General features: G+C 41.0%; 2 protein-coding genes across 3 annotated transcripts in view; both read right to left on the minus strand.

Annotated features, from left to right (window-relative positions):
- Positions 1-22,355, minus strand: part of LOC130070402 (gastrula zinc finger protein XlCGF8.2DB-like) — a 124,629-nt gene that overhangs the window by 25,135 nt on the left and 77,139 nt on the right. The window lies entirely within an intron of this gene.
- LOC130070327 (tripartite motif-containing protein 16-like) overlaps positions 7,774-22,355 on the minus strand; it is a 28,106-nt gene continuing 13,524 nt past the window's right edge. The window contains exons 4-6 of the mRNA XM_056234695.1: positions 11,360-11,513; positions 11,162-11,209; positions 7,774-8,451 (exon numbers count right to left, since the gene is read on the minus strand). Of these exons, the coding sequence (XP_056090670.1) occupies positions 7,895-8,451; positions 11,162-11,209; positions 11,360-11,513 (759 nt within the window). The 3' untranslated portion in view covers positions 7,774-7,894. The remainder of the gene's footprint in view (positions 8,452-11,161; positions 11,210-11,359; positions 11,514-22,355) is intronic.

A 22,355-nucleotide genomic window follows, 5' to 3' on the forward strand; every position in this document is an offset into this window, starting at 1 on the left:
TCTTTGCCAACAGTTCTGAAATTGAAGGTGTCAGTCTGTACGCACCATTGAAGTCCTAAGGCCCTTTCTACTGGTAGTTGGTCTCGATCCAAGTTGAGCTCAGTTAGATTCTTGGATCTATCTTTTTCTGTAATGGACTGTAAGACCTTACGGCTGTTACTGACCCATTGTGTTAGATGGAAGCCTCCCTTTTGACATAGCGTGGTCAGGTCTTTGACCACCTGGATTGCTTCATACTCTGTAGATAAGCTTCTTAAGCAATCATCCATGTAGAAGTTATTATACACAGTGTCAATTACCTCTTCTTTAAAGCAGTGTTGATTGTCTTTTGCAGTTCTTCTCAGAGCGAAACACGCACAACTTGGGGATGAAACTGCTCCAAAAATATGAACAGTCATTCGGAAGACAGCAACATCCTGTGTAACATTTCCACCTGGCCACCACAAGAAGCGAAGAAAGTCTTTGCCTTCTTCTGCCACTTTGACCTGGTAAAACATTGCTTTAATATCAGTCATGAAAGCAACAAGTTCTTGTCTGAACCTCAGAAGAACTCCAATTAAAGAGCTTGTGAGGTTTGGGCCTTGCAGTAGTTGATCGTTTAAAGATGTGCCTTGGTATTTTGCTCCACAGTCAAATACCACACGTAACTTGCCTTTACGAGGGTGGTACACACCATGATGTGGAATGTACCAAACTTTACCGTCAGATCTATCCAATTGATGCTCTGGCACTTTCTCAGCATAGCCTTGGATAACCATATCGTTGACAAAGTCTGTATATTCTTGTTGAAACTTAACATTCTTTTCAAACTTTCTTTTTATCCCCACAAGACGCTGTTTGGCAATGTTAAGATTGTTAGACATTATAACATCTTTGTTTTTGAAAGGCAGTTTCAAACTATAATGTCCATCCTTGAAGCTCACAGATTTTTCCATGATTTCCATGAACTTTACCTCCTCTCTGGACATTTCTTCTTTGTCCTCTGACACTTTTTCATTGAAATCATGCTGGTATTGCTTTTCCAATAGCAACTCCAATGTTTCAACAGAGATCCTGTTTACTCTAGCAGTATGTTGTTCATTTTGATAACTGCCTAGAGAACCATTGACGACCCACCCCAATAGGGTACGTATGGCATAGGGACCATCTCCCTGACTATTTACTACTTCCCACGGTTCGAGTAATTTGGAGGCGTTGGTACCTATCAATAACTCCACTTCAGCCTGAATGTGCGGAATTTGAATACCATCAAGATATGGCCATTTAGTTAGGTCTTCCCGATTTACCATGTTGGCTTGGTTTACGGGCATTTGTTTCTGTGTGTACACTTCTGGCAATTCATAAAACGTATTACCATCAAGACTTGAAATCTCCAAGTTGTTTACCACATAGCTTGAGACTGTTGTTTTGGGACTCATGGTAAGCAAACAAATATTTGTCTTTCGTCCATTCAGGTGCAGCTTCCTCATTAAACTTTCTGAACAAAAGGTAGAGGTACTGCCTGTGTCCAGAAACGCGTAGGTTTGAACAATTTTGTTGCCCCTTGCAGACTTTACTTGGACTGGAAGGATAGGTAAGATACCACTGCTACTCCCGGCCCCAATATGACCACACGTTTGGGCAGATACAAGTGTATTGTTGATAGTTGGTTCTACATTCTGTTCATGGTTTGTGTTGACAGCTTTATCAACTTTGAACTCCTTCAAATGAATGTGAAGAACACTGGGATGTTTCTGGTTGCACACTTTGCAAGTTAAGCGCCTTTTACATTCTTTGCTCATGTGTCCAACATGCAAGCAACCAAAACAGACAGCTTTTTCCTTTATAAAGTTTACCTTTTCCCTATGTTTCTTCTTCTCAAACTCTTTACATTGCTCCAAAGAATGACCTTGTGAACAAAACAAACAAGTGGAGTTACTCTTGAATTGCCTGCTTGGATGTTCAGCATTTACCCTTTGGATTTCACCAACAATGGGTTTGTTAACATTGGTAATATTGGTAGCAAAACTATCCCCTTTTAACTTTGGCTTTGACTGGAATTGTGACTTCCATTTGTAGACATCCTTCGGTTTACCAGTTGTTCTCATCTCTACATGTTGAATAGACCCAAATATTGGATCAGAAATGATTTTAACTTGGTATTCAACGAAGTTGACAACATCACTAAATTGGGCTCTTCTTTTCTGTCTTTCCATGATATCACATGCAGCTGTTCTCCATTTTTCTCTGAGTTTAAATGGAAGCTTTAGAATTACTGCTCTCATGTTTGTTGGCATGTCCAGTTCTTGCATATACTGTAGATCTGCCATAGCATTGCAACACCCACGTAAAAAGAGTGCATAATCTTGAAGAGCTGTGGTATCTTCATACCTGATCATGGGCCATCCAAGCACCCTCTCCATATATGCAGCAGAAACAAAATAATCTTCTCCAAACTGCCGTTTAAGCATAGTTTTAGCTGTATCATAACCTCTTTCCGGTGCCATATTCATACAGCTTCGAACAATTTCTCTTGGGCGCCCTCTTGTGTATCTTTCAAGGAAATACAAGCAATCACCTTTGTTATTCGTTTTTTCCTCCACACAGTGTTTAAAAGCTTTAGTGAACAAACTGAATTGCAATGGATCCCCTTCAAACACTGGAATATCACGTGGTGGTAAATGTTGAGACTTTTGCTGTTGTACTAACAACTCCGTTATTTCTTGATGTTTTTGAAACATACTCTGTGTGAAATCAGACCTTCTATCATCTACTGAAGTGGCTATTCTGGGTCTTGAAGATGCAGGTTACTGTAAATGAGATGATGTTGGTTGTGAGGTAGCACCTATGCTGCTTTGCAATATAGTCCTTGACTGTCTCTCAACATCTGGTTGAAGAGATGCAGTTGCTTGTTTTGCCTGTTTGTTGACATAGGATTCCATCCCATCTAATGCGATGCTGTTTGCTCGTTGTTCATAAGTCCTGAGCACAGATATCTTTGCATTGGATGCGGCGATTTTTGCATCAATATCTGTTCGTTCCTTACGCTTCTGTAACATTTCCAACTGTTGCTCAATATCATGCTTAGCTTTTAAAGACTCTGCTTGAGCGACAAGAGCGGCTTTTTCTGCTTCAAGTTGAATGCATACCAGTTGCACAGAGGCATTAGATTTGCTGGAGCGTGAACTGTGGCGGTTGCTCTTGTGAGAAGTGCGACCACTAACCCGTGTTTCAACATTTGAAATGCTATCCTTGGGTTCAATTTCGCTTGCAGCATGATCACATTTCTCCTGTAGCTTCTCACACCAATTATATACCACAGTGCTGAATTCCACAACCCATAACATTTTTGCTTTGAACCATGTTTCATGCCGGTCTTTCTCTTCATCAGGCAATAAAGCAATCAAAGATTTGTGTACTTCTTTTGCTTCTTTGCATTGTGTTTCAAACTTTTCAAACATACCTTTGACCTCATTTTCATATTCTCTATTACCCATTAACTCTTGTATTGTCTTTTTTAGTTGGGATGCTTTGTCAAATTTTGACTTTCTTTGTTTCTGTAAAATATCGAGTTTTGCCAATAACCCTTTTGCAGTAAGCTTAACCTCTCGTTTTCGTACAGACAATTCAACATTTTCATCCTCTGCTTTCTGCGTCTGAGCCCCATCTTGCTCAATTTCAGAACCAGGAAACTCACTTTCATCCGCCATTTTTAAACCTTTACTAACTGCATATTTTACATCATAAACATCAACTTAAAGTGTAAACATTAACAAAAACAATTAAGCATTTCACAAACAGTTCCGTTCTTCGTTTCACAAACCCCTCTTTTTTTTTTTTTCTTTTTTTTTTTACCACCAATGCGCATTGGATTTGTCTTTGTTTGTATGTGTGCACACTGTTTTATATATAGTCATTTGACTCAAGTTCAAGTGAAAGCGCTTTCATACCTCAGTTCCACAAACGCTGAAGCCTTTGTTGTTCGTGTGCTCTGTATTCTCTTCGTTTAGCACGTGCGGGCCTGTAGTCCTTCGAAATCCGCGGCGTTCAATCCCACGCAATAATAATAATCCACAAAAAATAATCCAACAAATTGTCATGAATGAGCATCATCCGACTTCAGATCAGCTGATTTTTCCTGTAGTCGTCCAATTCGATCTGCTCCAGTCGATGTCGATACAAGGCTCATTCAGGCTCCTTCGGTCAAACTTTTTGACTTAATGTAGGGACGCAGATGGTTTCTTTGGTCTGTTTCTGACGCGTGCCTTTGTCTTGAATAAAATAAATATTGTCCATACCTTCAGAATAAGTTTCGGATAAACCAAATCCATTTATTGTCCATTTGGTATTGCAAACAACAAAAAGAACGAAAATAAATACTAAATCAAAATATCTGATTCAAAACATACTGTTAGGCATGAGCACATTCTTTCAATCCAACTCTCAACACGGCACGGTCAAAAAGTTTGTTGACCTTCCATCAGCGCACCTGTAACTCATTATCACCTTACTTAAATATACTCAAAATACTCATACGCCCTCTAGTGTCACGAACAAAAAATACAATTCAAAATAATGGCTCCAACACAACTTATTAGGCAAAGTTGCATTATATATATTTTTATAAGTTGCACAAAAATTTGAATAGCAAAGTAGGCTTAATCAATATACAAGACTTAACCACTCAGATATATAAAGGCTATCATGATCATTTGGCCAAAAATGAACCATGTATTTGTTTAGTTCATAATACGTTTCATTTTTAACTTAAACAAATACAACATATAACATTCAAAACTCATCGGCTTACTGCATTTGAAGAAAAATAAACACATCAGTTTTCTGTAGCCTTGTACAAACTTATTCAATAGAATTAGATTTAGATTTATTAGATTTCTAGAATGTTCTTTCCAGTGCAAAAAATTATATTTTTAATGTAGTAGTTTCTTATCATAGCCTACAAATGTCTCATTTTACTCGATTTACTGAAGCCTGTAAAACGCATTTGCAGCTGCACAGCCGTGTGTATATCTATGCTGAAGAGCGTCTGGCTCGCTCATAGGCTGCGCTACGGCAACTGCACATCCAATGGCGCGGGCGCCTCTGACATGCGACCAATGAGCCAACTTTATGTCATTACACGTCAGAGCCCGTCAAGGGGGCGCAAAGTCCCCGAATTTGCCATTATAGCAGTTCATGTTGAACTTCACGAGTGCAAAAACAGGCGATTATCGCCAAATACAGGCTTATGTCAGTAAAATAAAATGTATGGGGTTTAACACAGATATATTCGGTCTAAGTAGTTATTTACTCGTGTAATCAATTTTATCCTGTTTTACAGACGGCGTTTGAGACTTAATTCGCTTATAAACTCGTCACATACATTTCCGAAAATAAGATATAACGTTAACTAAAAGGAAACTCACCATAACAATCCTAGGTTAGCTGTAGGCTATAAATGACAAATGAGCGTCCGTCTCAAAGCTGCGCCGGACGGCGGACAGACCCTTAAAAAACCCGGACTGTCCTTATAGCCGGACGTATGGCCATATTAGCCTAACAGCTAACTGTTAGCTATAGCTTGTTTCAAAACTACTTTTTTCACATGGAAATTTGAAATAGTTAGGGAACATTTCATACATTTCGAAGTGCCATTTACTTAAACAATGCAAATTCAATCGTAAATATGCCTTTTGACGACCTCAATATCAGTGGTTCAAAATGTGATCTGATTTCTAATTTGCGATTGGTAGGCTATTATGTAGTTTAAACGACCCAGGCTCAAAATAGCGTTCCCATCAGTAATCAAGCTAACTACCTATAACTAAGACAATTAAACAAACCTTTATGTGGTTTATATCTCACCGTTTGATGTTATATAAATCAACTTACTTGGAGCAGTGCAAAGTTGCGTGTCCAGTCCGTCGTCCTCAGCTCTTGAAAGGGCGGGCAGAAGCATCTCCAACCGTTACTTCTACAACCCAATGCGTTGGGTTGACATTTATAAACCAACGTTGGGTCAAACTGACCCAACCCTAGATCCAACTGCCTCAACCCAACATTTGGGTTAGGGAAACAACCCAGCGCTTTTTAGAGTGTAGCACGATTGGCTAGAGGCAGGAATGAGGCAAGCAGGATTTCTTCACTCAAAGATGGCAAGGGTAGTTCAACTCATGATTCTAAACAAATTACCAATATTATGAGACAGTTTTATCAGAAGTTGTACTCGTCAGAGACTAGTGTCTCAGTTCATTCATATAATTTCTTTTTAAACCAAATTAAACTCCCTAGCCTATCTGAGGAGCAACAGGCAGACCTGAATAGGCCCATCTCAAAGGAAGAATAAAAAACTAGTTCATTTATTTTAGAACCTCTAACAGAGATGTACATTGATTAGTTTAAAAAGGGCTGTCTACCTGCTACATGGCATATATTTCATTGAATAATTCATACGATAAACTGATTGACAACCTAGGGAGTTAAATGAGACGCAACTTTTCTGTTATTCATGTGTGGAGGCGCATAACTCATAAATATAATGTACAATAATATTACTATATACAAGGTAAAGTTACATTCAAAAATAACTAATTCACTTCTAAGGTCTCTATGTAATTGACCTTTCGCCGCCCCCTCCCCCATTGTCCAATCACACATCATAGCAACCGTTACTATGTGAGCAGGTCCGTCAAACATTGACTCCGAGCAAGATGGTGAAGCGGTGCGCCCACGGCGTTTGTAAATCGGACACTAGGTACCCCGAGAGATTGTCTGGAGGAGTTTTATTTCCGTTTCCAAAGCTGAAAACACAATGTGAGCGGTGCCTACAATGGATAAAACAGTGTGGACGGCCCCACTCCCAGTTAAATGTGTCGAACATGGTTAACTCGCGTGCATTGTGCGTGAGACTGAGACAATTAGTCAAAGAAACATGGAGAAAGCAGATCAAGAGGATCCACAAAGGAATTACGTTTTCTAAAGGGTTGTTGTTAACATGATATTCTCGGGGGGAAATGAGCAGCAGGACTAGCATTGCATTTGCATTTGAGGTACAGGTCATGGGGTTTCTCAGATTTCGCTTGAGACCAGTGAGCATTAGCCTCGATAGTAGTCGTGTCTCCTTCATTGCGTATTTTTATATTTTGAATATATCCCTCCACTGCATACTGTAACCCCTTTTGCCTCGATCTGGAGGATATCGCGGAGGTATTGCTCCAAAATAGGTCACTGACACACACGGGTATACCTCTTCCCGTCATGGCAATCTGTCGCGCTGGTCGTGTTTGACCATTTGTTTGATGGGCGTAGTAACAATAACTAGGGGGCGTGGCTTTTGCGAATGGTCAATTGTACGAATGGGTTGTATTGATTTAATTACTTAAAATGATTTAAAAACAAACCTTTCTTCAGTAGAATCACAGATGCGCGAGCTCGGCGCAGCCTTATGACGTAATATCAACACACAAATAAAAGTTCTGTTACACGCTTAAAAAATCATAGAAATTAGCATACAGAACACACATTTAAATGAGATAAAAAAAATAAAGGATTCATTTATATGTAAATTTAAGCAAGTGTGAAGTGATCAAACTTATAATACCAACTACAGAGCATTTGTGATTTTTTCAATTGATTTCCTATATTGAAATTTTATTTACAAAAATTGTTTTACCCCACATTGATCCTGCAATGAAATAACAGATACATACTGAAAAGTAACAAATCCTTCTATGGAGGAGGATTTCCATCTTCTATCCAAGGAGATGGAAATGAACATAAGGCCTGCCTTTAATCTTATCGGTACTGTCCAATTTATTTGTTGAAACTTGGAAGCAATATAAAGAACTTTTTTCTTTTTACATTAAACACCATTCAACATACTACAATATTCAGCTCTTCAGTCTATTCTGATACATTAACACAGTTTCACCGATGATCCTATATAAACCCTAAACCCAGGATAGAGTGGCTGAGTGAATGTGGTCTGGACTGTGTGTATGAGGCTCATTGTGTCAGAGACGCTGTAGAAGGACAGAGTTCCTGCACTGTGATCCACATACACTCCTATTCTCCTGTGATCCACACACACTCCTGTTCTACGGCTGATGGGCTTTACAGGGAGTTCAGTCTCTATGTTATTGTGTATGATTGAGTAACCGGAGTAAGCGCAGATCAAACTCCAGGACTGATCATTATATCCAAACACACACTCATCACCCGATCCCTTCCTGCTGATGCTCTTATATGACACTGATATATATACAGCACCAAGCACATCTCCACTCCACTCAATCTCCCAGTAACAGCGTCCACACACACTCTCTGTACACAACACCTGCTCATAATGATCAAATCTGTCTGGATGACCAGAGTACGGCTGGACCGTGTTAATGTTAGTAATCACTCTGTTCTTCTCAGTCAGACGGAGGCGTTTATTCACTGTGTTCAGATCCAGAATGAACTGATGGGAATCTGCTGGAGAGAAAACACATCAGAATCAGGAATTATGGACCTGTCTGATCTTTTAATGTAGCTGAACTCTGTTTAATATGTCAGCAGCGTCTCAGTACATTTTACCAGATATCCTGTGTAAATCCTCATTTACATGATCAACTCTAAAACTTTTCTGTCATGTTCTCTTTGACCTTCTACGGGAAGAACATGAACACACTCAGTGAGTTCCCTTTCGTTGTCACTACGAGTTCCGTCGTGACGACGAATGGGGTTTCGCTTAAAAAGCCTATTAACTTCGAGTATACAATACGAGCAAAGAAATGCCATGGGTCTGCGGAATTTGCATGGTCCTTGACAGGACCCCAGCGCCTATGGCATGTCAATTGCCTCGAGTTGCTGGCAGTACACCTTGCTCTGCACCGCTTTCTGGCGCTGCTCAAGGGTCAACATGTACTAGTCTGATCAGACAATACCACCACAGTAGCATACATCAACCATCAAGGTGGTCTACGCTCCCGCCGTATGTCGCAACTCGCCCGCAACCTCCTCTTATGGAGTCAGAAGCATCTGAGGTCGCTTCAAGCCATTTACATTCCCAGAGCCCTGAACTGTGCAGCCGACGAGCTCTCATGGCTTCAGCCCCTCCCTGGAGAATAGCAACTCCATCCCTAGTCTGTTCAGCTGATTTGGGACCAGTTCGGGGACGCTCAGGTAGATCTGTTTGCCTCCCACGACTCGAACCATTGCGCCCTGTTTTACTCCCTGACCGGGGACACGCTCGGCACACAGCTGGCCGCAGGGCTTCCGCAAATATGTTTCCCCCAGTGAGCCTTCTTACACAGACCCTGTGCAAGATCAGGGAGGACGAGGAGCAGGTCATTCTGGTCGCGCCTCATTAGCCCACCCCGACCTGGTTCTCCGAACGTGTACTCCTTGCGACAGCACCTCCCTGGCCAATTCCTCTGAGGAAGGACCTCCTTTCTCAGGGACGGGGCACCCTATGGCACACTCGTCCCGATCTTTGGAACCTCCACGTGTGGCTCCTGGACGAGGTAGGTTTGAGTACCCTACCACCAGCGGCGGTGGGTACCATCACTTCCACTAGAGCTTTGTCCACAAGACATGTCTGCTTGTCGAAGTGGAACCTCTTTGTCAACTGGTGTTCTTCTCACCAAGAAGACCCCCGGAGATGCCCGATCAGTGTTGTGCTTTCCTTCCTGCAAGATGGGTTGGAGCGAAGGCGGTCTTCCTCCACCCTGAAAGTGTATGTTGCCGCTATTGCCACACATCATGATGCAGTTGAAGGTAAGTCTGTGGGAAAGTACGACCTGATCATCAGGTTCCTGAGAGGAGCGAGGAGACTAAATCCTCCTCGCCCTCCTCTCGTTCCCTCTTGGGACCTCTCAGTGGTTCTAACTGCCCTGCAGAGTGCTCCCTTTGAGCCTTTGCAATCAGTGGAGCTTTACTTCCTGTCTATGAAGACAGCACTCCTGGTTGTACTGGCCTCCATCAAGAGGGTAGGGGACCTGCACATATTCTCCGTTGACGAAGCGTGCCTTGAGGGACCAGGTGGTGAACCTGCAAGCGCTGTCCCTGGAGGAGGCAGACCCAGCCTTGGCACTGCTCTGTCCAGTACGCGCTCTCCGCGCCTATGTTGACAGAACGCAGTGTTTCAGGACTTCAGACCACCTCTTTGTCGGTTATGGTGGGAAGCTGAAGGGAAAGGCTCTCTTCAAGCAAAGGTTATCTCACTGGATAGTGGACAAAGCTACAGGCTGGGCGACACCCAACACATTCACCAGATTCTACAATGTCCGAGTGGAGCCTGTGTCCTCTCGTGTACTCGCTTCAACCAGCCAGCACTAGGACCCGCTCAGGTCTCTTCGCTTGCTCCCCATTCAACTCCACAGACTGGATATGTGCGATATTTCCTCAGGTGAGCTTCCCCGACAAGCCCTGAGTTCCTCCAGCACTGCTGACGTCGACGCCAGTGTCTATTGCCTGCGCGTTGGCAAGGTGCCGTCTGGATGACCCCCACATGTGTATTTCCACTGTAAGCCTCTCTGAGCATGTGTCTTTCCCTTGGCAAGCCACCTTGCCACCCCTGGGGTTGAAATATTCCACCATTCATACTGGACACCCCAGTGTTACCTATACGCACCCCACTTTCGGGTCATATGTGTATTCTTTAAGTCCTCCCTTCGGGCAGGCACTGATTGCATATTTCCACTGAGATGTGCTTACCAGTGTACCTTGGTATTCCTGTGTTAAGTAGATGTCCTTCGTCCGTGCTAGTCTCACGACAGGGAGCTCAGATTTACGCAGGGCACTGGAAGACAGCTGTGAAGGTGGCGGGATTAGACTGAAACCCCATTCATCGTCACGACGGAACTCAGACCACGAACAACGAAAGGGAACGTCTTCCTGCCACTTCCGCTGTACCACGGGGACCGCCTGAGTTCAGTCTTGGCTCCTCAGCGAAGAAACATATCTGCATGTTGCCGGCGTCCTCCTTTATACCCACGAGGTGGGCAGAGTTGCGCCATGCAAATTCCGCAGACCCATGGCATTTCTTTGCCATTGGCTCGTTTTGTATTCTCGAAGTTGACAGGCTTTCTAAGCGAAACCACATTCGTCGTCACGACGGAACATCTCCATTCCCTACTCAGGGAACGAGGGTTAAATAGGTTACCAAGACGTTTCTCTGCTTGTTTTCTTAGTTTCTTACATTGTAGGAAGTCGTTCCTGGTCCTGGGAACAATGTTGGTGAAAGTGGCTGTGGAAATCAGCAAACATGAAGAGTGTGATTATCATGTCAAGAGAAAATGATCCCTGCATCTGTTCCTAAGACATTTCTAATATGATGTTCTTCATGATATGAGATGATGGTAGATAATTTCTGAGAGCAGAATCTCCAGGACTTTACCTCTGTCAGAGATCTTCTTCTCTTTGCAGAAAGCCTCCAGTTTTTCTCTCAGCTGACGGACAGATTCTCTCACGCCATCAAAAGAGGAGAGAGGACTGAAGGGATTGTCATTTACGTCTGTAGATTCAGGAGGAGCTGAGAGAGACTGGAAACTCTACAGAAAACAGAAATCAAAGCTCATCACCTCAACACTTCATCAATAACCTGCACTATGGTCAGATTTGTATGACTCTTGTTGGTCTTTAGTAACTCTCCTCAACCATGTTGGGTTGGTTATAAACACTTACAAAATATATATTTGTCCAGAAAACATGAAAGTAGGGCTGCAACAACTAATCGATAAAATCGATAATAATCGATTATGAAAATCGTTGCCAACGAATGTCATTATCGATTAGTTGGTCTGCTTACGTCACGGGGAGCGTTTATTGATGACGTCACTTTCATGACAACAGTCACACGCGAAATGGCAGAGAGTACAAATCAATCGGCAGCAGAAAAAAGTGTGCGCCTCAAGTCATCTAAGGCATGGGAGAATTTTACAATAAATGCAGCAAAGAAGATCGTTACCTGCAAGTTATGCAAAGCTGAGCTTGTGTGGCATTTCCTGTAGCTCACACAGTAGAGCGTTGGCGCCTGCAACGCCACGGTCATGGGTTCGACTCCCAGGGAAAGCAAGAACTGATAAGAATGTAAATGTGTGCCTTGAAATGCAATGTAAGTCGCTTTGGATAAAAGCGTCCGCCAAATGCATAAATGTAAATGTAAAAATGGCATGGAAGTACCACAGTGATGCACGAACACATGAAGAGGAAACACGTTGGTGTCACGGATGAAGGTGAAACATCAGCACGGTAAGTAAAAAATGTATATCCTCATTATATGAAGATATGAAAATGGTATGGTCTAGTTTAACTCAATGCTACTGTGTAAACAGCTTTGTTTACTAACTTAGGGACAGTCACATTAGATCTATTTTGTCTCGAGCATCAGGTTACGCAATCAGTTCGCTCACAACATAACGTTAAGTGATGGATTAAAATAGCGCTACCGCAGAAATAGGGTGAATTTAAACGGTGTTTACAAAGTGAAGCACTAAATATAAAAGGCAGTTAATAACAGCAGCAGTAAAATCACGTTTTTTACTAAAGTTTTTTAGTCACTGTACTCAGTGGTTTTCAGCGAATGCTTGTGAACTAATGCATAATTTTTCCTGTCCTTTTAATCAAGCCTGTTATCTTGCTGCGTACCTCCATTCCGTCTCTTTTTATAGCATTTGTCTACTATCAAGTTTCAATTGTTTTTCAAACGCGATCTACTGTGGCTCTACTACGTTCACACGCTTGTTTTTAGTCTTTATATATTTAATTTATCAATACATAAAAAGTAAATGAATTATGTATTTGAGATGTTTTTGGTTTATATCTTTACATCTGAACAACATATTTGTGTAAATTTGTTTTAACAAAAATGGTTTAAACATAATATGTTGTATATAATTTAGATTTTTTACATTAATCATGGTTGTCAACTTGCCATTAGCAATTATCATTAAAAACAATGCAAATATTGATTTACACATAAATTGTTTCTCCTTGCATACTCAAATGCTGTTTTTTTATTTCAGAAAGAAACAGCTCACCATGAGTGAATTTGTTCAGAGGAGAAATCCCCCATGCACTACTCAACAAGCAGCCATTGTAACGGATGCCATACTTAGTATGTTGGTAACTGACATGCGGCAAATGTCAATGGTGGAAGATGAAGGATTAAAAAAAAAAATGGTCAGCATACTCAACCCAGGATATATTCTTCCCTCAAGGACCCACTTCACAAAATTAATTGAGAGGAAGTACCAGGAGGCATTGCAAAAAATTAAGAGTGCTATATACACCACCAACAGCAGAATGGCTTTAACTACTGATATATGGACAAGTGTTGCCACTGAAGCGTACCTTGGCATTGCATGCCATTACATTGGGAATGACTGGAAGATGACATCTATCTGCCTTACCACCATGCCACTCGAAGACAGACATACCTCAACCAACATTGCAGAGTGGTTGGAAGAAGTAGCAGTCAAGTTTGAAATCCCTTTTGAGAAAATTTGTGCCATTGTACATGACAATGGTACAAACGTTGTGGCTGCTGCAAAATACTGGAGGAGAAACATGGGTGGACCAGTGTACGCTGCACTGGCCACACCTTGCAGTTGGTGGTTAATGCTGCATTAAAGAACACAGGCATTCAAAGAGCTGTTGGAGCTGCAAGATGTCTTGTCAAGCATTTCAAAAAAAGTGAGCAAGCCTGCAGCAAGCTGAAAGAAAAACAGAAAGCTTGTTCAGGATGTAAGTACAAGATGGAACAGTACAGTTTATATGGTTAACAGACTGATTGAACAGAGGTGGCCTGTAACTGCAACTCTATCTGACCCATCCCTCACTCACAGAGGCAAACACTATCTTGACTTGAAACCAGACTAGTGGAGTCTGCTTGAAGAGCTTTCCACTGCTCTTAAGCCTTTTGAATGAGCCACTGTTTTTATGAGTGGGCAGGAATATATAACAGTCTCTTCATTGCCTCCACTTGTGAAAGGGCTTTTGAAGTCCACTGAAGGTTCTGCCTATGATTCAGCTTCAGTGAAGTCCTTCCAAGTCACAGCAGTTGAGCAGCTTCAACACAGATGGAAGAAAACACTCTTCGATCAGGTAGATAATCCTGTGATTCTCTCCTCTACTCTGGACCCAAGGTTCAGAAGACTGAAATTTCTGTCACCTGAGCAAATTATAACTGTTCAAGCTAAACTGCAAACTGAAGCACTTGCAGCAAGAAGGGAGATGGTGCGGCAGCAAATTACCACCTCAACCATAAGAACCGCAGCTGAACCTTCAACATCTTTGGTTGACTCACTCCTTGAGTCTGGAGGCAGCAGTGAGGAAGAGAGCAGAGAGGAGAAAGCTGAGGAGGACCTCAACACTCAAATAAGAAATTAAGTCATGGCTTACTTTGTTGAGAGGCCCCTAGCCAAGGAAGAAAATCCTTTGGATTGGTGAAGAGATAATAAAGATAATTATCCCACTTTGGCAAAATTAGCTAAATCCTACTTGTGTATCCCAAGCACCTCAACACCATCTGAGCGTCTGTTCTCTGCTGTAGGTAACATAGCTTGCAAAAAGAGAGCCAGCCTCAGCCCGGAGCATGTGGACATGCTGACATTTTTGCATTACAATTACAAGTTTTGGAATAGTGAATAAGAAACATGTGAACAGTGAACACTGACAGTTTCCCTCTTCTTCTACATTATACCTCTGTAGCAAACAGTAAAAATTTTTTGGTTGTTTATTATTTATAATTTTGATATTTCAACAAAATCTGCTGCTTAATAGTTTATATGAGCACAACTCAATATTTTGTTTTGTTTATTTATATTTTGGATATTTAAAGAAGTTTTACCATGTAAAAACTGGACAAACTTTTGTTTTTAAGGTTTAAAATGTCCAAATTAAAGATTATATTAGTAAAACTCAATGTGTGGCTTTTGCACTTTTTAAGTACACTTTTACACATAAATACACTGATTTAGGTTTTTATTTTGGTATAAAAAAAAAATCAAATCAATAATTTATCCGATTAATCGGAAAAATAATCGTCCGATTAATCGATTATCAAAATAATCGTTAGTTGCAGCCCTACATGAAAGTGATCCATTTACATACTACCAATATACCGACATCGACTGTATAATCATAACCTTATCTGCTAAAACTTTACAATAATCTTCAGTTACACATTTTCAGTTAATGATAAACTAATCCTTTACAAAACATGCCTTCAGTGGACTACTTGTTTCAGTATAGTCAAGTTGTAGAACTCAAGTGCAGTTTATGAATACCCAAAACAAGATCAAACATAAAACAAAGGCAGACATGGCTTGACTGTTGACATGGCACAAAGACCATAACCTCACCAACAGTGGTACATGGATAATACTTGACAAGGAACAAGGCAAATATAAGGGCTTACATAAACAAGGCTAAATGACAAGATTTGTGCAAAAATCACTAGAATTCGCAAGCCTTTGTACAGAGAGCTGTAAATCCACTAATGGTAAAAATGTGCTATTGCGTGATTAAAATGCTCAGTGTGTCCACCAGATGGCATCCATCTCATTTCAAAAATTGCTTTCATGAGGCCTAGGCTTGACTCTAAAATGAAATACAGCTTTAATAAAAAATAAAAAATAAATTATGTATAAATAAAAAAATTATATTATATTCAATGGGAAAAAATGGGTCATAATTATTGCATAAATATTAATTATAAATCATAAAATTATCAAAACACCAAAAAAGAAAAGAAAAAATTATAAAAAAAAAAGTAAAAAAAAAAAAAATAATACTTTTTTATAAATATTAATCCCGCCCTCCATATCCATTTGGACCCAAATACCCCGACTTTGACTGTTAAATGAAGGACCCCAGAGGGCTACTGTAGGAGCACATCTGATCTCCTCTGGAAGCTGGTTTCAGCTGCGGCTGGCATAATATCTAAAAGCAGACTCTCCTTGCTTAGAGTGAACCCTTGGTATTTCTAGCTGATGTGATCCTAATGATCTGTGTGATCTGTTGGGTTTATATTTAGTGAGCATATCTGCAATATATTGAGGTCCTAACTCATTGAATGATTTATATACCAGTAATAATACTTTAAAATCAATCATAAATGTAACTGGGAGCCAGTGTAAAGACTTGAGGACTGGTGTGAAATGTTCATATTTTCTGGATCTGCTCAGAATCCTGGCAGCAGCGTTCTGTATGAGCTGCAACTGCCTTATGGTCTTTTTAGGAAGGCCAGTGAGGAGTCCATTACTATAATCCACCTGGCTGGTGATAAAAGCATCCACAAGTTTCTCTAAGTCTTGACTGGAAACAAAGCATCTAAGCATCCCAAAAGCATCCCAAATCATTCAAGTTTGTCTAGCTTTGCCTAGTTCCATATTAACAGCATGGATGCTGTCTTTGCAGATGTTATAATGCTCTGCTTTTCTGCATTGTCTTTTCACATTTTGCACAGCTGTTGAGTTTCTCCAATGTCAGCAGATATGCTTGGTGTTAAAGTTATAGCCTTCATAAATAGCAGACTAGTATTCTCATTTAAAGTCCCCATGAATTCAAAATTGACCATACTTACTTTGTTTGCCTAAATTGATCGTTTTGTGGTGAACAATTCATCCATGCAAGTCAATCCACACAAAAATTTTTTTTGGCTTCGTAATCTTTAATCAAAATCTGAAATTTCCCCTCCCCTCTGCGTTGGAGGACCTTGCCTGATGACGTAGGTTTCACGGTTTGGGCGTCTTCTTAACATCCATAATCACGCCCCTCCAACTGACAGTAGACAGGGTGAATGAAAACACCTACTTTTCTAGATCCAATCAGGTGCTAGTTGGGAAAAAAGCTACGCCCACCATTTTGCCTCATTTAGTATTCCGTTTCTCTCGGAAATACGTCACAACACTGGAGAAAAGTTGTTTGCAACTTCCGGTTCACGGGGACTTTAAGCATCTCTTCTTGACAGACACAGATCTAGCTTCAAATGCAGGATAGATCAATATGTCAAAGAAAATACAGAAATGATCAGACAGTGCTACATCCTTAATAACAATCGATGAGATGTTTAGACCCTTACTGATAAGTAAATCTAGACTGTGTCCACGATTGTGTGTGGGTCCATGTACATGCTGAGATTAAAAGTTTAAAAATAGTTTTGATTTCTTTTGCCATATTGGTTTCTGCATTATCTATGTGAATGTTGAAATCTCCAGCAATGGCAAAACAGTCAAACTCTGAAGAAACTGTTTATAACAGTTCTGTAAAGACCTCAGCAAAGGCTCAAGAGTATTTTGGAGGCCTGTAAATAATGATAAGTAAAATACGTGGATCACCTTTTAACACAATGCCCAGATATTCAAAAGACGTGTATCATTCCCAAATGATATTTGCTTACATTGATAGACATCTTTAAAAAGAGCAGCTACACCTCCGCCTTTCTTACCAGCTCTGCAGACACTCATAAAAGTAAAGTTAGGAGAGGATGTTTCATTGAGGACTGTTGCACTGCAGCTGTCTTCTAGCCAAGTTTCATTTAGAAACAAAATCTAGGTTGTATGTGGTTATGAAGTCGTTGTCTAGAAGGGATATATTTTTAAGTGAGCGAACGTTTAAAAGTGCTAACTTAACAGTCTTACTTTTTTGTCCCCACAGCAATCTTAATTTGGCGTGTAATAGGCAACAGATTAGATGGGTTTGCTGTACTTTTTTTGAAGGCCTTAGACTTCTATCATGTAATTTAACAGCAATAGAGAAAGATTCACACTGGGTTACACTGGGTTCCCGCTTGTTCTGTAAACATTTAAGAAAGTTACTATAGTCATAGCGGGGACCCGACACATATCACGGAGAGCTGGTATCAGTTGTTTTTGGTTCACCTCGAGCAGATGGAGGAGGGTGTGAGCCCTGGCGCTGTGGCAGAGGCCAAAGAGCTCTCACAGGAGGGAGGTGAAGGCAAGCTGGGCCCGCAGTTTTTGGTGGATGTGGGAACTGCCATTTTTTGGTTGACATCTGAGGGCTTGCAGCAAAAGAGTGGGATAGTTTGGTTCCAGCATACACCAGTTCTACTACTAATTCTAATAATTTCATTAATAATCTTCCAATTCTATTTTCTCTGAGCAGCACAGAAGTGGAGATGCTGGAGAGAGGGATAACGTGTCTGGGGAGAGGGGCTGTTGCTCTGGTGTTATCGGAGGCCGTAATATGGTTTGCCTGGCTGTTTTTTCAGAAAGTTGTCCTTGGGAGCAGTTCTAATATATCACAATCTGTCTGTGGTGAGCGCTGTGGGCAGGGCTCTGCTGAGATTGTGTCCGTGAGCAGAAGTTGTTGTAGCTGCATGGTGTTATCCTTGTCCTTGTGTGATATGTCAACCTCATACCCATTCAGGTGCTGAAGTGAAGTCCTGTGGTCATTCATACTGTGTCCAGGTGTGTGTGTGCCATTCAGGTTGAGTGGATTGGCACACACTGCCGAAGGATGATTGAGGGAGAAGTGGATATTGTCCTTTAGCACTCTTGAACCAAGTTTGTTTGGGTGGAGTCCAAACAGTTGCCCCTGAAAAGATTGAAGTTGTCAATGAAGTTCACTCCTTTTATATTGCAGGTTTTTTGCAGCCATGTGTTGGGCCCAAGCAACCTGGAAACCTGTTTGTTCCTCTTGCTGGGAGTGTTTCACTGATTAATGTCTGAACTATCAGTCTTTTAAGTGTTTCAAAAAGTTAATTGAAATCCTTCTTAAGGAGGTCTGACTGCTCTTTATGAATATCATTCTTCCCCACATGAATGAGTAGATTTCCAGTCTTATGTTTCATCAGAATGTTCTGAAGTTCTGTGTTTACATCAGAAGTCGTTGCTTGTGGAAGGCAGCATGTAGTTGTATCCCTGCTAATAATGTTTCTGATTATGGAGTCACCCACTATCAGAGTCCTGTGCTCGGCTGCGCTCTGAGCTGAGTGCCGTTGTCTGCTCGACCTTGAGCGCCAATTTGCAGTGCTAGCTACTGGCCGATTCAGTCTGTGTTCGATCACATTCATCACATTCAGGGATTCCTCATTCACTAATACATCAAATCTGTTCTCAAGATGTATAGGCGGTGGTAAGAGACCAGTGTTTGCAATCCTTGTCAGAGTCGTATCTGGGGTAGAGGAGGCTACTGCGGCAATATGCGATGCTCGTGACAATCTGACGTCTCAAGTACCTTTGGGTCTCGTTACATTTTTGTGCCATCGATTTGTAAGTTGATCGGCTTGTTTCTCTACACTCAGTATGGCCTGTCGAGGAGGACTAGATTTATGGGACTCAACGGCTGTATGCTGAGGGCGTCCATGATGAAGCTCTGTTGTGTGTTCAGTCTGGTTTGGTGGTCCCACAAGTAACTTTGTTTGAAGAACTTCAATCCTTTGTAAAAGTCTCTGGCAGTTAATGCAGCAAGTAGATTACAGAAGAGGCATTTTCTCTTATCCTTTTGAATGTAGGCAGTTGTGTTTTCCCTTCTCTGGAATGTAAGCTTTCATTGGGAGGCTGGTCGGAGAAAAGAATTCTGCTTTTTTGTAGTAATCAAGCGTTTGAGCACTGATTTGCTGAAGGTAAAATTAGGTGATAAAAAAGATCAAATATAATATAAAAGCGATAGAGCGATTAAAGAATATGAAAGTGAAAGGGCAAAGCACGGAGCAGTAAGCAAGAACATCCGAGAGTGTCCTGTCAAGGATGAAGATGTCCAAATGTTTCTTATTTTGTTTATATATATATATATTTTTTTCATTTGGTACTGCCCTTCAGTAGCAGCAGAAGATAGTTCTTCTGTATATCTCCCGGGATACAAATTAAGTACAATTTACCTTGATCTTCAAATTAAAAAAAGTGTTGTAAACTTAATGTGTCGTGCATGCATTTTGTATGATCCCCCTTATTTTGTCAAAATTATTCACATTTTCACAAATCCTGTAAGAGGATCAAAAACTTTCGAGCAGCACTGTGTGTATGTGTTTAATAGGTATAATAACAATAATAATAAATAAATAAAGACAAGATCAGTGAATGGATGTGAAAGGCTGTGAGATGGGATGGATAAAAGGTTTTCTTGTAGGCCTATATTATTTTATTCTAACATATTCTTTTATCATATATTGATAAAAACAAATTTCATTTGAATGCTGTCTGTAGGCAACATCGCACACAATATAATAGGTTAAATTATATATTAACAATCATTTCTTAATTTTGTCATTCTTAATTAAAAATAAATATTATTATAGGCTTATCCATTTCTAGTCGCGCAGGTTGTTTACGCATTTAAATCGTGGCCCTGAGAAATAGATGTTGTTCCCTCAACATTGGATCTTGAGGCCACTTTACACTAGCCTGGTAATACCAGACTCTGCTACTTCACTTTGCTTCGTACACAGAGTCTGGGATAGCATAATAGAGAAGTGTTTTCTCTCTCGCTATGGGGCGCGTACTGAAGTTTAAAATCATTGGTTACCCGTAAGCCAATCAGATAAGTTTGTTTATGACGTATGTTATGCGCCGACACAGCCATCGAACCACAGACATCATGCATCGAACTCAAATCTATGATCGAACTTCCACTGTAAACACTTGATGATGCGAGCGAAATACCGGAGTGAACATGGCTGTAAACGACTTTTTTGATCTGTGAGTGATGTAATAGAATGACTGCTGCGCTTGACAGGGCACAAACGAGCAGAGAGAGAGAGAGAGAGAGAGCCCCGGCCGCGCGCGCGCACTCCCACGTCTACAAACAACATGAGCGCTGTCTTGCTCTCTCTCCCTCGCGCATATTCATAAAAATCAATCGACAAGATAGTAAGAGGTCGGAAGACCGCGGTTTCACGTGAAACATTTGGAGATTTTTTAGAGATTATAGACTCTAGGAACAACATCTCAATGAACAACATCTCAACTATAAAGGCCTGTCTCATATAAGTTAGACGCCTATCTCAAGTACAAGCCGGTGCAGTTCGACGATTTGGGCAAATAAAAGCCCGGGCTATTATTTGAAGTTTTACGGTATTTAAGACCTGGAAAAGAAAAGAGACACTGACCTGTCAAAAGGCTCCCCAGTTTCTCGCTGACGATCGGTAATAGTTGATAAATTAAACTTTTCCCAAAGGGAGTAGGGCCACAACATCACCTCCATTCAAAATGTTTAAAACACACTCTTCGTGTTCGGGCTTCAGTTTGCTAATGCCGGGAATATTCTCCACAACAGAGCGAATTGCATCCGCGTCTCCATATCAGCGGTCGTTTTCGATTTCCCTGACCTAATCTTAAACACGGCGCTTACCGACTACGTCACGGCTTTCAGCCCGCCCTCTGTTCGTTGATTGGCCAGGCTGTTTTCAGGCCGGTGGAAAACAGAAAGATAGGCTGCTATCTCAGACTGACTACAGGAGCGAAATGAAATTAGCGGAAGTAGGAAGTCTGACGTAGTCAGGCTAACTTTACACGTTCCCACAAGTTAATATGATGTGGCCATAACAAAACTAAATAAACCGAAAATGTCCCCACCTGGTCACCGTAATATACTGATCATTTAGTAATGGTTTCAGTGTTTCCTCTAGGATTTTTTCCAGCCGTGGTGGCAGGCCCATTTCGCCAAGGGGCGTGGCCCATGAGTTATATTCCCATTGGCCACGCCCCCTTATCCCAGGTGTTTAAATCTCCCCTAAGCATTATAACATGAAAGGCGCCAATAAAAGCGGCAAAGCGATTATGCGCATCCCGTGTGCAGAATGATGCACTTGAAGCAACGCAAAGTCACAGCGTGCAGCGCTTCGCATTGAAAAGTTCAAAGCACAAAGCGAAGAGATTATATCTATCTATGCTTAATGTATTATATCTATGCAACAGTTTATTGAGCCTTTTCTTTTAACAGTTTTAAATTTCAGTTAACTTACAGTGCGCATGAAGAACAATTCATAGTGCTCTTTACTCTAGTGCTGTAGTAACAGACACCCGGTAGAAAGGAATATGATTTAGAAAGCGCTATAAACTCCAGCAAGATAAAGTAATTTTATTCAAACTATAGACCTTTATCTACAAATAAAGTATAATAATGGGAACATTGATCTTTAAGAGAGTGTCGTCGTGTTACTGTCGTAACCGAACGTGACGTGCTGTTTGAATGCTGAATGGAGAATGACTGAGGAGAGATGAGTTTCCATTAACTTGAACTTAACGACTTAAATATACATTTTTACCTCACATTATGCTATTGAATGACTTTAGAAGTCTTGGAATATAGTGTGAAAACTTTATAGTGCTTTACAATGTTTTGTATGCCTTTAGTGGGGCTTAACAATAACACAAACAATATCGGACCGAGAAGCTGCACCCGTGGCGGGATGATTTTAGGTGTGGCGG

Source organism: Rhinichthys klamathensis, unplaced genomic scaffold, assembly GCF_029890125.1.
Source record: "Rhinichthys klamathensis goyatoka isolate OS25496 unplaced genomic scaffold, OSU_Roscu_1.1 h1tg000018l_1, whole genome shotgun sequence".
In the NCBI taxonomy this organism is placed as follows: Eukaryota; Metazoa; Chordata; class Actinopteri; order Cypriniformes; family Leuciscidae; genus Rhinichthys; species Rhinichthys klamathensis.